The sequence below is a fragment of the Nicotiana tomentosiformis genome, chromosome 1, assembly GCF_000390325.3.
Source record: "Nicotiana tomentosiformis chromosome 1, ASM39032v3, whole genome shotgun sequence".
Taxonomy (NCBI): Eukaryota; Viridiplantae; Streptophyta; class Magnoliopsida; order Solanales; family Solanaceae; genus Nicotiana; species Nicotiana tomentosiformis.
In genome coordinates, this window is record NC_090812.1 from 61353282 (window position 1) to 61370412 (window position 17131).

The 17131-nt window shown below is 37.9% G+C and overlaps 2 protein-coding genes across 2 annotated transcripts; one reads left to right on the forward strand and one right to left on the reverse strand.

Annotated features, from left to right (window-relative positions):
* Window positions 1-2474: 2474 nt before the first annotated feature.
* Window positions 2475-3416, reverse strand: LOC104117563 (agamous-like MADS-box protein AGL62). Its single transcript, XM_009628632.4, has one exon. It carries the CDS (start codon window positions 3414-3416, stop codon window positions 2775-2777), a length of 642 nt encoding a protein of 213 aa, XP_009626927.1. The 3' UTR covers window positions 2475-2774.
* A 9113-nt stretch (window positions 3417-12529) lies between these two features.
* Window positions 12530-13973, forward strand: LOC104117565 (uncharacterized). The gene is made up of 2 exons (XM_070195977.1): window positions 12530-12619; window positions 13407-13973. The coding sequence occupies exons 1-2, from the start codon at window positions 12530-12532 to the stop codon at window positions 13971-13973; spliced, it is 657 nt and encodes a 218-aa protein (XP_070052078.1).
* The last annotated feature ends 3158 nt before the right edge of the window (window positions 13974-17131 follow it).

Consider the following 17131-nt stretch of genomic DNA (forward strand, 5'->3'; position numbering starts at 1 on the left):
TTTACTCAAAAGTCAAACCTTAGTCAACTCTTCCAACTTAAAGCTTCCGAATTGAGAATTTTCCGTCCGCAACAACTCCGAACTTCCCGAAATTCAATTCCGACTATATGTACAAGTCACAAAATATGAATTGAAGCTACTCACATCCTCAAACCGCCGAACGATGCACTGGAGATCAAAATGACCGGTCTGGTCATTACATTCTCCCCTTCCTAAACATATGTTCGTCCTCGAACGTGCCAAGAACCGTCCTCGTGTTGTCCAAAATCACTATTTAACTCGAGCCAGATTGAAGATCCGGTGATAAGGCTCGACCTAATATATATTCCTAAATAAATTTCAATTATAAATTCACTTAATTAAGCTAGCAAAAATGATTTCAAATAATTCAAATATTACATGATAAAATCTTAAGTCTACCCGGACATAAAGATGTTGTAGCTACGTACGGACTCTCGTCACCTCGTGCGTACGTAGCACCCACAACTAGTAGCACATAACAATTACATCACCTAAGGGTAGCTTTCCCCTCACAAGGTTAGACAGGAGACTTACCTCTCTCCGAAATTTTATAACCGGCTCCAATGCCTCTCTAACTCTTCAATTCAAAGCCAAACGATCCGAAACTAGTCAAATAATGTGCAATTCAATCAAAATATACTCCAAATGCGTATAATTTAACAATTTATAATAATTCTCAACTCCGCTCAAAAAGTCAACAAAGTCAACTCTCGAACCCACGTGCCTGAATTTCGAAAATTCTTGAAGATAATCATTACCCATAATATCACGAACTCAAATATATAATTTATTCCTAATTCCATGTCCTATTTCGTGGTAAAAATCTAAAAATACCAAATTCTAGGTTTTCTTCAAAATCCCACAATTTCTACAAAATTTCATGTTTAAATCCTTGTAGAATCCATGTAATTAACTAACATTATGTGGGAATTACTTACCTTGCCGTAGATGATAAAAATCTCCCCTTGAAGAGCTCCATAAATCTCCCACCCAAGTGAAAATGAGATGGAAATGAACCAAATCCCGTATAAAAATCAAGTCTGCCCAGGCCCGCTCTTCTTCGCGTTCGCGGCCACCTGATCGCGTTTGCGAGGCCCTACTGCCCCTTCCCTTAGCATTCGCTCTTCGCCCCTCACGTTCGCGAAGGCCTTTTGCCTCGCAGCCACCCAGCCTTTTTCGCGTTCGCGACCTCCATGTCGCGTTGGCGTAGGTTGCCTTAGCTCTTCTCCGCGTTCGCGACCTCTGTGTCGCGTTCGCGATGAGCAAATCCCAGCAGCCCAAAAATCCTTCTTCGTAAATGCGTGAGACCCTTCGCGTTCGCGAAAAACAAAACCAGACACCAGCACCAGTAGTTGCAGAACAAGGAAAAATGGTCCGATACCACTCCGAATCACACCCGAGGCCCCCTCGGGACCCCATCCAATCACACCAACCAGTTCTAAAACATAACACGAACCTGCTCGAGGCCTCAAATTACACCAAACAATATCAAAACTATGAATCAAGGATCGAAACCTTCCTCTCAACTTCCAAACATTCAAACTTCGACGAACGCGTCCGATTCATACTTAAACATTCCGGAATGACGCCAAACTTTACGAACAAGTCATAAATCACAATACTAACCTATTCCAAGGCTCAAAATCCCAAACCGACATCGATAACATAAAAGTCCACGTCAAACCAAACTTATAAAATTCTAAAACTTTCTAAATGTCGACTTCCAAAATAAGCGTTGAAATGCTCCCGGACTACCCGATACTCAACCGGAACATACGCCCAAGTCCGAAATCATCATAAAGACCTATTGGAACCTTCAAATCCCGATTCCGAGGTCGTTTACTCAAAAAGTCAAACCTTAGTCAAGTCTTCCAACTTAAAGCTTCTGAATTGAGAATTTTTTGTCCGAAACAACTCCGAACTTTCCGAAATCCAATTCCGACCACACGTACAAGTCACAAAACATGAAGTGAAGCTACTCACAGCCTCAAACCGCCAAACGACGCACTGGAGCTCAAAATAACCGGTCGGGTCGTTACATTAAAATTCATTGAAAGTGAAAGAAAATCTTTGCAGTGCCCGTGCGTATAACTTAAATCCTTTAAATATGTCTCTCTCCCTCGAACGGTTCGAAATTTAGAATTTTACTTAAATACATCGACAATATAAAAAAATTCACTATTGGTCAGTCACCTTTACCTTATACAATGAAACCTTACTCTTCAAAATTACAGATCCCACTTTTTATATAGAATTACATATAAATATTTTTTGAGTGACCTAATGAGTAAAAATGCCCTGAAAAAATAATGAGATAGTTCAAGATTTATGGGACAAAGCTCCAACAACAACTTTATTTGATTAGTCTCGTCAAATTAATTTATCAGCTTTTCTCCTTCTCCTTTTTTTTTTCAAACACAACTTTGAATGTTTGGTACAGGTATAAAATTACTGGAGCAATATTTTCAGGGAAAAACTAAGCCCAATGCAGAATAAGCATGGAGTGAAATCACTGTAAACTTCTTTGTTCGTTATTCACTTTAGGATGATAAAAACACCAACCCACGACAATAGCCTAAATTAATATGCATATTGTCTAGACATCTGGTCTTACAAATTGCATAGTATAATAAATAAACATTTCAGATATTACTCAAATATAGTAGTATATTAGAACAAAAAATTAATTTAAAGTCTCGATATGATTAACCTCTTGACCTAAAATTGTAATATTTCTTGATTAACTCAGTTAATCAGGGAAAAATTGTATGCATGGAAAGTCCAAGGCCTGTGATATTTTTAACATCAGCTTGGCCTCCATTAGATGAAGAAGCTCCAAGAAAAAATGCAGGAGTATTTGATGACTCAATAAATATTTTCTGCATTTGCTTTGTAACACTTTTTTTGAGTTCCTCCATTCCTAATTTCAACTGTTCCAATTCAGCATGTCCAAGTTCATTTACTGGCCTTTCCCACCAATTCTTCCCTATTTTTGCCTTGTTAATTTTCACAATTTCAACTTCACGTTTTTTCTCAAACTCTAATTGATTGAGAATCTCCATGAGCTGCTTATTCAATTCGCGAACATTTGCATTTCTGTGAGCCTCAACAAGTTGACAAGTTGTAGAAGAAGAATTTGCAGTAGTGCTACTAGGAATATTACGAGTAAGGAAACGATCGATAATTGACTCAACATTAGGATGCCCAAAAGAGAAAACTTTATGGCCAGGGGAGAAAACAATAATGGCTATTTCAACACCACAAAGTGTACAAAGTTCACTAGCTTTTTTGAAAAGTCCAGAACGACGTTTTGAAAAGGTTACAAGAAGGTTGCTTTCTTTTGACATTTTGGTCATTTCAATCTTTTGTCTACCTTTGCTCATCTTTCTTGCCATAGCTAAAGTAAGATTTAATCTCTTCTTCCTTGTGTAGAAGAGAAACTTATATAGTTTTTGTTGGTTTGGTCCAATTCAGGAAAAAATGTTGAAGAACTTATTTTCATGGATCTTGTGAGATATGTGATTTTTATTTCCATTTGATTCCATGATTTGAGTTCACAAATTGGGGAAAAAAATTATTTCTTTTCAACGTTGTGCTTAGCCATTCATGTACATGTGCGAAAGTTCAATGAAACTCTACGAACTTAGTTGATGAGATTTCTCGAAAATTTAATTTTTCCAACTGGATTGTAACTGAAACTCGAGAATCTTTAGATTTGTTGATTTTTGTAAACAAAATGCATCGTTAAGATTATAATTAAAGCATAAAGTAAATACCTTACTATGCATCAAGCCTTTATTCTCTGAATTTCGACAAGCAATTGTTCCACACTTTGTACATGTGTGTATTTTAAAAAAGAAACAAAAGAAGGAAAAAAGGATTGCATTAACTATATAACTTGCTAATATATAAAGTGAATAAGGTTTCGAGTACTAACTATAATAGGAGAACACTGCTCCTCTCAATTTTATTTGTAAATCTTTTTAGTTCATCTTACGAGGTCGAGAACTTGGTTTATTTCTTCTTGTAATTTGCTTTGCCTGTTGTACGGTAGGATTTGGTTTTTCAATCCTTTTAGTTCCTCTAGATCTTACAATAACTTTCTTCCATTCTTCTAACTTTGTTTTGCTTTTGTAAAGTAGGATTTGATATTGCTTGTGTGTCTTTTTATACTGTACACGTATTCTGTTTCTTTCCCTCTCCAACTCGAACATTAAATAATTATACGAGAAAACTTATTTTTTGGCTTTCATTACTGAAAGTACAAGAGGGGGAGGGGTGAATTGTGGACTATTAATTTCTTAGTTGACTAAGTTTTCACTTAATCAACTAGCTTTCGTGCAGTACACAGATAAGATAGAGATGAATGTAATGAATTTGATGGCAACACAAGACACAACAGTTTTTATACCGGTTTAGTACCGGTGTGGTACTTACGTCCAGTTTCCCTTGGGTCACAAGGATTCTTTTTAGATCTTTGACAAAGAATTACAACAGTGATGGTTTTGGCTCGTTCACCACCAATGATGTTTAGCAATAATGATTTCTGGATGTTGACACAACTCTCTTTTGTGTAATAACCCCTTCTATCTTTTATAACACTTGTAGACTCATGAATACGGTGTTTGTACTTAGACTTAGAGAGACTTAGAAGACAGTGTTTGTAGTTGCGCACTTTTCTCCCTTGAGTTCGCCAGTGACCTTATAGGAAAGTATTATTGCGTGTTTTTATCTAATTCCAGCAAGGTGTCTTGATTCTTACAAGAGAGATGGATGTTGGATTAGAGCATGGTATCTATGATTTCTTCAAGAGAGATGGGCTAGACTTTGTTAAATCATGGAGTGCTCGGTTCCATATTGTTTTCATGCCGAGATACTTCATACTTTTCTTGAAGAGACAAGCATGTCAAATGGTTTCCAGTTTGTGGGGTGGATTAAATAATTAAGGAATGCTTGAAGACAAGAAACACCACTTCCAATTATTTTCCACTATGATGTGTTTCCCACCCAACTTGTCTCCCATTTCTTTTGTCCTTCCTTCTTAATCTTTGTTTGATTTGAGTTTCTGCCTTTTTGATAGCTTGCATCAGGCCCTTCGGTTGATGCCTTCTTCTCTACAGTCAAGAGAGTAAATAGGTATTAGTTTTCTAAACTTGTAAGAAGATAGGTATTAGTTTTGTACACTTGTCATCATTGAAACTTAGATATAATAATTTCCCCCTTTTTGATGATGACAACCAAGAGAGAGTAAATAAGGTATACTTCCCTTAGAGTTGTTGTAATCATTACTGCTCCCTCTGAGTTATTGATTTACTTCTCCATACATTTCTCCCCCCTTGACATCAATAAAAAAAAAAAATAAAGGTGCAAGCCCAGTATATAACAATATGCATTCAGATAATAGGCACGCTAGATAGCAAAATAATATACAGATAATATGCATACTAGTTGGGGAAGCATAAGTAATGCCTTCAGCAGAGGCATAGATTGATGGTTCATACATACAGATGCAAAAATAAGTCTTTCAAACAAAAGCAAGCACAAGAGTTTGTTTTTAGCACACATAATCATGCCTTAATTTCTCCTTAGGAAGTATTTGAGGGTATTGATCACTTTGGTACAGAAGGATTCATAGGAAGTTTCAACATCTTTGACGAGCTTGTCTATTTTTTCTGACATGGAGTTGAATGCCCTGGTTCCTTGTCTCCGTGTGGCTCCCATATCCATCCTAAGCTTGGCCACATTTGTACCTGTTTTCTTGGTGACTTCTCTAATTTTGTTAACCTGTTCTTTCATCTCAACAAGCATGAGTCTTACACCGTCTAGATATTGCTGAATGTGCTGAAAGTTTTGAGAGGCAGTTGACTGAGACTCTGGTGGTTTTGTGGGAGCTTCAATCTGTACTAGGACACTCTCAACTTTGGCGTGTTTAACCCATCCATCATCACTTAAAGTGTAACCCATCATAGAGAAGGCTGTCTTATCATAGGTACTGATAATGTGCTTGGGTGTGAAAGGTGCCAAATCAACCTTCATAACTCCAAGAATATGTGAAATAAGTAGGCCATAGGGTAGACAAGCAGCGGAAGAGGATATATCCCTGATACTCTCAAGCATGTATTGAGGAATCCATACAAACCAGTTGAGTCTTTTATTGTTCACAAGACAGTAGAGAACAAAGATATCTCTGGTGGATAAGGTGCTAAGGGACCCAGTTCTAGGAAGTAGAGTGGTGGCTATCATGTGGGCCAAAACCCGGTATTCAAACTTTAGATTTTTGGTATCAATGTCGGGAGGATTATCAGACAGAAAAGCTTTTGCTTCTTCTAAGGAAACTTTAAAGTCTTTTGGCTAAGAATTTTGCACAAAAAACTCATACCTATTAAACTTAGCAGAAAATATCTTCTCAAATTGATAAGAGTCGAGAACAATTCGAGTGCCTAAAATCACGGATTCCAAGTCATCTTTATCATTTACAAACAAATTTGCATAGAACATTCTCACAGGCTATTCATATACGGAGCTCTCGATAGTATCGAATAGAGAGGAAAGACGTTGAAAATTGAAAACAGCAATCACATCATAGTGTAGATTTTTTATAAGCGAGAGACTTACAGTGCGTCCATAAGACATAGATTTCTACTTATAGGACTCAAACCTTGATTTCTCATTTGGTCCATAGAATATTAATTTGTCCTCTGGGCCAAATTCAGTACTCTCCACTTTCCTGGCTTTTTCTGGCTAATGGGAAGATTCTCAGATGACTTACTGCTTTCATTGTCAGTTCTGAGAGGATCTGACTCGATGGATGATTCCAAATCTACAGTTTCTTCAGGGTTGAGGGTTTTCCGAACCCTTCTACTTCGTCTCGTAGCGGTGGAAGATGAGAGGTTTCTTTTCACCATGGTGAAGATTTCTTTGGAGAGGATGAAGAGTGAGAGGGAGTAGGAGGATTCTTATCTAGACTTTGGAGGGCTAAAGAGTTGCATTGGTTGAAGGAGAGTACAAATTCAGAAAGGAGTGACTCTTCTGAGGAGATGTTTCGGCGGTACTGATTGAGGTGTAATAATTACACTCTTATCAAAGTAAAATTAACACTTATAAGAGGAAAGTAAAGTGTTTTAATTGTATATAGAAGATTTGTTTTATAAAACACACATGATGCCAATCGTTTTTCGCAGTAGACAAAATCTTTCTTCTAAAAGAGGTTTCGTAAAAATATCAGCAAGTTGAGATTTAGTACTAATGAATTCTAATGCAATATCACCTTTAGCAACATGATCACAAATAAAATGATGCTTGATTTCTATATGCTTTGCTCTGGAGTGATGCACATAATATTTTGCCAAACAAATAGCACTAGTATTATCACAGAATATGGAAGTTGTGGTAAGAGATAAATCATAGTCGAGAAGTTGATGCATGATCCAAAGAACTTGTGTACAGCAACTTCCAAAAGCTAAATATTATGCTTCAGTTAATTATAAGGCAACACAATTTTGTTTCTTGCTATGCTAGGAAACTAGTGCATTTTCCAATAGTTGGCATGTGCCACTGGTACTTTTCCTGTCGATCTTATCACCTGCAAAATCTGCATCTGAAAAACCTTTCAAGATAAAATTTTTAGAGTGAGCATACCATAATCCTAATTCAGAGGTCCCAATAAGATATCTTATAATGCGTTTAACAATAGTAAGATGAAATTCCTTTGGAGCCGGCTGAAACCTTGCACATTTACACACGCTAAATATTATATCTGGTCGACTAGCAGTGAGATATAATAAGGATCCAATCATTCCTCTGTACATAATTTCATCAACACTTTTTCCATGGTAATCTTCGTCAAGCATAGTTGTTGGACTCATTGGAGTCCCAATGGGCTTAGCATTTTCCATGCCAAACCTTTTTATAAGTTCTTTGATGTACTTGGTTTGACTGATAAAGATTCCTTTGAGAGACTATTTGATTTATAGTCCAATAAAGTAAGTTAACTCTGCTATCATGCTTATTTCGAATTCTCCTTTAATAGAATGAGCAAATTCTTCACATAAAATAAAGTTAGGACTTCCAAAAATAATATCGTCAACATAAATTTGAGTAATAAGATTACCTGAATTTGAGTACTTAATAAACAGAATTGTATCGATATTACCTCGTTTGAAGCCTTGATTTAGAAGGAAGGAGCTTAATCTTTCATACCAGGCCCGGGGAGCTTTCTTGAGTTTGTATAGAGCTTTTGTCAGCTTATATACATGATCTAGGAGAGTATCATTTACAAAACTAGGAGCTTGCTTTACATAGACTTCTTCGGAGATGTATCCATTTAGAAAAGCACTTTTTACATCCATTTGAAATAGTCTGAATCCTTTATGAGCAGAAAAGGCAAGTAATATTCGAATAGATTCCAGTCTTGCTACTGGTGCGAATGTTTCATCATAGTCGATTCCCTCTTGCTGAAAATAACCTTGCGCAACAAACCGTGCTTTATTTCGCATCACTAGTCCGGGTTCGTTTAACTTATTTCTGTAAACCCATTTTGTTCCTACAATAGAAGCATTTGAAGGTTTTGGAACCAGTTCCCATACTTTATTTCTTTCAAATTGATCAAGTTCATCATTCATTGCTTTGACCCAGCGAACGTCTTTTAGTGCTTCATCCACTTTCTTTGGCTCAAGTAAAGAAATTAGAGTCATGTGGGAATTGAGCTTTTGAGATCTTCTGGTAGTGATTCCTTCATGTGGATTTCTAATAATGAATTTGTGAGGATATTCAGGTTCACTTTTCCATTCATTTGGGATGGTTGTGGTTGTTTCCCTTTCCTCAGTAGTTGACTGTTCTGTTGAAGAAGATTCGTGGACTTCATTATGTTCCTCAGTTGACTGATCTTTCTGACTAGTCGACTCCTCTTGACAGTCCTTTCCTGTAACAACAGATTTTGGAACAATAGAAATTTCCTCATCTTCAGGAAGTTTTTCATTCCTTGAGTGAGGGTTAGTGTAAACAAAAACAACATGAATTGATTTTTCAATGTATAAGGTTCTTTTATTGTAGACTCTGTATGCTCTACTTGAGGGAGAGTATCCAAGGAATATACCTTCGTCACTTTTTGGATCAAACTTACCCAGATTGTCCTTTTCATTATTATGAATGAAGCATTTGCATCCAAAAGGATGAAAATAACTAATGTTGGGTTTCTTACTATTCCATAGCTCATATGAAGTCTTTTTAAGAATGGGCCGAATTAAACATCTGTTAATAATATGACATGCAGTGCTTACAGCTTCTGCCCAAAAATGATGAGGTAGAGAGTTTTCCACAATCATGGTTCTAGCCATGTCCTGTAAGGTTATATTTTTACGTTCTACCACTCCATTCTGTTGAGGCGATCTTGGTAAAGAGAAATTGTGAGAGATTCCTTGGTCATTGTAAAAGTTTTCAAAGGCTCTGCTTTTAAATTCTCCTCCGTGATCACTTCTGATAGTGGAAATGTAGTATCCCTTTTCACGTTGGACCTTCTTACAGAAAACTTCAAAATTTCTTAGGGCTTCATCTTTATGACTTAGAAAAATAACGGACGTAAATCGAGAAAAATCATCCACAATAATAAAAGCATATTTTCTACCACCTATACTAGCATTTCTGGTTGGACCAAACAAATCCATATGCAATAGTTGAAGTGGTTTAGTAGTAGAAACAATGTTTTTAATTTTGAAAGATGAGAGAGTTTGTTTTCCTAGTTGACATGCATCACAAATATGATCTTTTGAAAAATCTAGTTTTGGAAGACCAATGACAAGATCATGTTTAGAGAGTTTTTGGATAGTATGCATGCTAGCGTGTCCAAGATTTCTATGCCAAACCCAAGGGTTATCGATCACAGAAGCAAGACAAATTTGATTTCCAAGACTATCTATATTACTGATGGTTTAGACATTTTTGTCTCTGTTACCTGAAAGAATGACTTTACCTGATTTGTCTTCTATAAACCAGCCATGTTTCTTAAAACGAACCTCATAACCATTGTCACATAGTTGACTGATACTGAGAAGATTGTAACCGAGTTCATCAACTAGGTATATTTCGTCCACATCGCATGTTAAGCTAAGGGGAACTTTTCCCACTCCAATCACATTTTCTTTTGATTTATCTCCGAAGGTAACTGTTCCTCCATCTAGTTTGGTGACTGTTTTGAATAATTATTTGTCACCAGTCATATGTCTGAAACATGCGCTGTCATGATAACATTTTCCTTTTCGATTCTTCTTGCGGTGTTCCTGCAAAAAATAAGATTACTTATTTTTAGGTACCCAAGCTTGCTTGGGTCTTAAATGGTTAGATTTCTGAGTATTAGCTTGACTAGAGGATTTAGGTCGCCAGACCCATCTCCTGTTGTCCTTAAACCTACAATGGTTAGAAGTGTGACCACGTTTTCCATAATAAAAACACGACGGTTTATTGGGATTTTCAGAGCCTTTTTCTTCTCTGATTCTGTTACTGCATTGGTTAGTGTTGTGACCATTTTTACCATAATAGGAGCATGCTTGAAGGTTTCTAGTTTTAATCAAATAGTTAAAAAGAGTGGTCGAATTTGACTTGACAGAACTATGACTAGTGGATTTTTGTAATCCATTCAATTGAAGTTAAAGTTTATTTATTTCCTCTTGAAGCATGTCACGTTCAATTTCACACACTTCCAGCTTCAAGGCCCAACCATTTTTTTCTCTTTAGATTTTTCTGAGTTCATTTAGAACTCGTTCAATATCTGCAAGAGCAATATTAACAAATTCTTAAAGTTCACAACAGTTAGGACAAGTAGGAAGACGTACCTCACGAGTTCCCTTGTCTGCCATAAGACCGAGTTCACCTGAGTTCTCATTGCTATCTTCTTTTATGGCCATGAAACACATATTTGCAATTTCTTCAAGGCCAGATTCTTCTTCATCCTCCAAAAGACTTCTTCTTTTGAAAGTTGCTACTGAGTTTTGTCTTCAGTATGGGATAATCAGCTTGAATGTGCCCATATTTTCCACATTCATAGCATCTTCCATTATTTTTATCATTTTCATTGTTTGCCCTTCCTCTTCTGAAGTTTGATTTCCCTCTTCTGCTGAATCTATTCTTCCTCATCATGCTAGCTACAACTTGAGAAAGCATGGCTATGTTTTCATCCCGTTCTCCTTCTTCCTCTTCTTTTTCATTTTCTGGTTCAGCGACAGTCGCTTTAAAAGCTAATGCTTTCTTCTTTTCTTGTTGAATTTGCTTGTCCAAGTGAGTTTTCTCAAAGGCAATTAAATCACTTCTAAGATCATCATAGGATATTTTGTCAAGGTCTTGACATTCCAGAGCAATGACTTTGGGCTGCCAGATTATGGGTAGGCTTCTGAGGATTTTCCTGACTTGTTCTCCGTTTTTATTAGTCTACCAAAGGATTTTAGATCTCCAAGGATTTTGCTGAACCTGGAGAACATTTCCTCCACTGATTCTCCATCCTTCATTTGAAATAGCTCATAGTTACGAACTAGAAGATTGATCCTTGTTTCTTTTACCTTGTTGGTTCCCTCATATGTGATTTTCAATTTATCCCATATTTCCTTGGCAGTTTCACAGCTTGAAATCTTTTCATACTCTTCTCCACTGATGGCATTATACAGTAGATTTTTTGCTTTGGCATTCACAGTTATAACAACATCTTGTTCATCAGTGTAATCATCCAAGTCAAGTGGATCAGTTGATACAATGATTTGATCATTTTAATCTATCTTTGGTGGAATTGGAAAATTTTCCTTTTTTATAACATGCCAAACTTTGATATCATATGACATAGTGTATGTTTCCATGCGAACTTTCCAATGAGAAAATTGTTGTCCGTTGAAGTATGGAGGTCCTACTTAAGAGGTTCCTTCTTGAAATAATGCACCGACGACTGTGTTTGATCCCATGAACTTTTTCTCACTAGCTGTTAAGCAAAGTTTGTGAGCCAAGCTCTGTTACCAATTGAAAGTACAAGGGGGGAGGGGGGTAAATTGTGGACTATTAATTTGTTAGTTGACTAAGTTTTCACTTAGTAGACTAGCTTTCGTGCAGTACACAGATAAGATAGAGATGAATGCAATGAATTTGATGGCAACATAAGACACAACAGTTTTTATTCTGGTTCAGTACCGGTGTGGTACTTACGTCCAGTTTCCCTTGGGTCACAAGTGTTCTTTTTAGATCTTTGACAAAGAATTACAACAGTGATGGTTTTGGCTCGTTCACCACCAACGATGTTTAGCAATAATGATTTCTGGATGTTGACACACTCTCTTTTGTGTTCTAACTCTTTCTATCTTTTATGACACTTGTAGACTTAAGAATACAGTGTTTGTACTTAAACTTAGAGAGGCTTATAAGACAGTGTTTGTAGTTGCACACTTTTATCCCTTGAGTTTGCCAGTGACCTTATAGGAAAGTATCATTGCGTGTTTGTGTCTGATTCCAGCAAGGTGTCTTGATTCTTTCAAGAGAGATGGGTGTTAGATTAGAGCATGGTGTCTCTGATTTCTTCAAGAGAGATGGGCTGGAATTTGTTAAATCATGGAGTGCTCTGTACCATGCCGTTTCCATGCCGAGATGCTTCATACTTTTCTTGAAGAGATGAGCATATGTCAAATGGTTTCCAGTTGGTGGGGTGGATTAAATAATCAAGTAGTGCTTGAATACAAGAAGCACCACTTCCAATTGTTTCCCTCTATGATGTGTTTCCCACCCAACTTGTCTCCCGTTTCTTTTGTCCTTCCTTCTTGATCTTTGTTTTATTTGAGTTTATGCCTTTTTGATAGCTTGCATCATGCCCTTCGGTTGATGCCTTGTTCTCTACAGTCAAGAGAGTAAATAGGTATTAGTTTTGTACACTTGTAAGTAGATAGGTATTAGTTTTGTATACTTGTCATCATTGAAACTTAGATATAACAATTACGACTTCTATGTACTCGAAAAAATGTTAATTTGGTTTGTTCACAGCTCTTTTTTTATCAAAACTTTTCTGAAGATATAACTAATGAAATTTGAGTGACTGAGCAAAATGATCAAATGAAATAGGAACCGAAACAGATAAATAATTTATTTTTTCTGCTAAATTTATCTGGAAGATTCTCTGGAAGAGGAAGATTAATATAGCTTATGTACATGAGACTAGATGGGTAGGTGATAGGGCGCGGGATGTGGACGAGTTTAAACTATGGTTTTTTGGGAGCAAGAGGGCAGGAACGGGGTTGGTATTTTTGTTGATAAGGACCTCCGGGATTTAGTAGTAGAGGTTAGGAGAGTGAGCGACAAGCTGATGAGTATTAAGTTAGTTGTTGGTGGATTTACTTTGAACATAATCGGTGCGTACGTACCCCCAGGCAGGCTTGGATGAGGAAGTCAAGAGCCATTTTTGGGAGGATTTGGATGAAATAGTACGGGGTATACCGCACACTGATAAGCTTTTTATTGGAGGAGATTTCAACGGCCACATTGGAGCGACATCTGGGGGCTATGATAATGTACATAGTGGTTTCGGTTTTGGAGATAAAATTGGAGGGGGAACTTCAATGCTAGATTTTGCTAGAGCATTTGATTTGGTGATAGCAAACTCGAATTTACCGAAGAAGATGGAACACTTGGTCACATTCCGGAGCTCGATGGCCAAGACCCAGATTGACTATCTTCTCTGCAGGAGGTCCGATAAAGGTTTTTGCACGGATTTCAAGGTCATCCCAAGTGAGAACCTTACGACCTTTCATAGGCTCCTGGTCATGGACCTTGAGATCAGGAGGAAGAAGAGGAAGAGGGCGGTGTATGGTCAACCTAGGATCAAATGGGAAGCCTTGACTAAAGACAAAGCGCAGGAGTTAGGGGTTAAGTTGTTGACTATGAGAGCTTGGAGGAGTAGTGGGGATGCAAGCCTGATGTGGACCACGACGGCGTAGTGCATTAAAGAAGCTACCAGTGAGGTCTTAGGGGTCTCGAAGGGTTATAATGGTAGAGACTGGTGATGGAATGGAGAGGTCTAAAGAAAGGTGAACATCAAGAAAGCGGCGTATCTGAAGCTAGTAGAAAGCATTGACAAGGAGGTAAAAGAGATCGAATAGGAAACAATATAAGTTGGCTAGGAAGGAGGTGAAGTTAGCGGTTAAGACTACAACATTTAGTCGTTTATATAAAGAATTTGACAATAAAGGCGGGGATAAAAGGTTGTTTAGGCTAGCCAAGGTGAGAGAGAGAAAGGCCCGTGACTTGGACCAAGTGAAGTGCATCAAGGACGAAGAAGGTAGAGTTTTGTTGGATTAGGCGCATATCCTTCGGAGATGGCAGACTTACTTCCATAGTCTCTTGAATGAGGATGGGAACAGAGACATTGTTCTGGGTGATTTGGGATCCTCCAAGAGTCGTTGTGACTTTGAGTATTGCATGCGGTTTAGAGGTGAGGAGGTTGTGGGGGCTATGCGTAAGATGAGTAGGGACAGAGCGACCAGGCCAGATGACATCCTGATGGATTTTTGTAAGAGTGTAGGCAGGGCGGGTTTGGAGTGGCTTACTAGGTTATTTAATGTCATTTTTAGGACAAAAAAGATGCCTGAAGAGTGGAGATGGAGCACGATGGTTCGTGTGTACAAGAATAAGGGTGATATCCAAAATTGCAACAACTATCGGGGTATTAAGCTGCTTAGTCACACTATGAAGGTGTAGGAGAGGGTGGTGGAGCTAAGGGTGTCTATTTCCAAGAACCAGTTTGGGTTTGTGCTAGGGCGTTCGACTACGGAAGCCGTTCGCCTTGTTAGGAGATTGATGGAACAATATAGGGAGAGGGAGAGGGACTTGCATATGGTGTTCATCGATTTAGAAAAGGCTTACGATAAAGTGCCGAGGGAGGTTCTGTGGAGATGTTTGGAGGCTAGAGGGGTACCTGTGTCCTACATTAGGGTGATTAAAGATATGTATGAGGGAGCGAAGACCTTTGTGAGGACAGTGGGAGGGGTCTCAGACCATTTTTCGGTCATGATGGGGCTGCATCAAGGGTTGGTACTCAGCCCTTTTTTGTTTGCCCTGATGATAGACGTACTGACTCGCCACATCTAAGGAGAGGTGCCGTGGTGCATGTTATTTTCAAACAACATTATTTTGATTGACGAGACGCACAGTGATGTTAACAGGTTAGAGGTATGGAGACAGACCCTGGAGTCTAAAGGTATCAAACTGAGTAGAACCAAGACAGAATACTTGGAGTGTAAGTTTAGTGGTTCTATTCAGGGAGTGGAAGGGGAGGTGAGGCTGGATTCACAAGTCATCCCTAGGAGGGGGAGTTTTAAGTACCTTGGGTCTATTATACAGGGGGATGGGAATATTGATGAAGATGTCACACATCGTATTGGGGCGGCATTGATGAAATGGAGACTTGCTTCCAGTATTTTTTGTGACAAGAAGGTACTACCAAAACCTAAAGGTATGTTTTATAGAGCGGTGGTCAGACCGGCTATGTTGTATGGGGCTGAGTGTTGGCCAGTCAAGAGCTCTCACGTCCAGAAGATGAAGGTACCAGAGATGAAGATATTGAGATGGATGTACGGGCACACCAGATTAGATAGGATTCAGAATGATGTTATTCGGGACAAGGCGGGTGTGGCCCCTATTGAGGACAAGATGCGGGAAGCACGACCTAGATGGTTTGGATATGTGTGGAGGAGAAGTACAGATGTTCCGGTAAGGAGGTGTGAGAGGTTGATATTGGAGGGCCATATGAGAGGTAGAGGTAGGCCGAAGAAGAGTTGGGGTGAGATGATTAGGCATGAGATGACACAACTATAGCAGGCCGAGGACATGACCCGTGATAGGAAGGGATGGAGGTCTAAGATTATGATAGTAAGTTAGGTATTCTAGATTATTCATACTGGTAGTGTTAGTATGTACTCTTGCATTTGGTTGGTAGTAGGCTTATTTGAATACTTTTTTTTTCGACTTCTACATGGGTTTTCAGTGTTGTCCCGTTTTGTTTCTTGTTATTATTGTGGTACTTATGCTTGCCTGAGCCGAGGGTCTATTGGAACAACCTCTCTAGCTCCACAAAGGTAGGAGTAAGATCTGCGTATACACTACCCTCCCCAGACCCCACTATATGGAATTATACTGGGTATGTTATTGTTGTTGCTAAATTTGTTTTTGCACATCAATGATTTAGGCGGGTAGTATTTTAGATTACATCGAAAAATTGATCACTTAAATCATGAAGAGAATCTCAATCAAATTAATATCTTTAGGTTTCGTTTGTTATCAAGTCCTTCCTCTTGAATGTAGAACTTATCAGGGTAAGAAGTTCATTTGAAATCATAATCACATATCATTATTTCTTCTTCTTTTATTTCTTTTTTTCTTTTCTTTTCTTCTCTTTTAATTTTTTTTTGTGGCTAAGGATGCGAATAGTAAGAGAATCTATATATATATATATATATATATATATATATATATATAAAATTATGGGAATGAGAAAGGTGATGTGGCATGTCTCAAATGCTAGGCATTATATTTATCGTTTTTCTCCTTTTTTTTGATATTTTTGCTTCTTTTCTATTTATGCTATTGTAAAAAATAAAGTCTCAAAATTATTACTCCCTCGTTTCACAAATCTCAAGCACTGATTCATCCACTAATTCTAATCCATTTATGTAACGATCCGGTCGGTCGTTTTGAGTATTTTAGCCCTGTTTTCCTATTTACTGCTCAATTTGAGCTTTACAGTTGTTGTATGACTTGCCGGAGTAATTGGTTCAGGTCCGGTGAGGTTTTGGAATGAATTAGAACACTTAGTTTCAAGGTTTAAAGCTTAAGTTCAAATAGTGACCGGATGTCGACTTATATATAAACGACCCTGGAATGGAGTTTTTATGATTCCAATAGCTCCGTATGGTGATTTTAAACTTAGGAGCGTGTCGGAAAAATTATTTAGAAGTCCATAGTGAAATTTGGCTTGAAATGGTGAAAGTTGAATTTTTAGGAAGTTTGACCGGAGAGTTGACTTTTTGATATCAAGGTCAGAATCCAGTTCTAAAACTTTTCATAGATTCGTTATGTCATTTAGAACTTGTGTGCAAAA

What these genes read in the sequence shown, in the direction of transcription:
- LOC104117563 (XM_009628632.4), bottom strand. Translation starts at nt 3,416, where the DNA reads ATGGCAAGAAAGATGAGCAAAGGTAGACAAAAGATTGAAATGACCAAA.
- LOC104117565 (XM_070195977.1), top strand. Translation starts at nt 12,530, where the DNA reads ATGGGTGTTAGATTAGAGCATGGTGTCTCTGATTTCTTCAAGAGAGAT. An exon ending in GGAGTGCTCTGTACCATGCC is followed by an intron (nt 12,620 to 13,406) that starts GTTTCCATGCCG and finishes ACGTACCCCCAG; the next exon opens with GCAGGCTTGGATGAGGAAGT.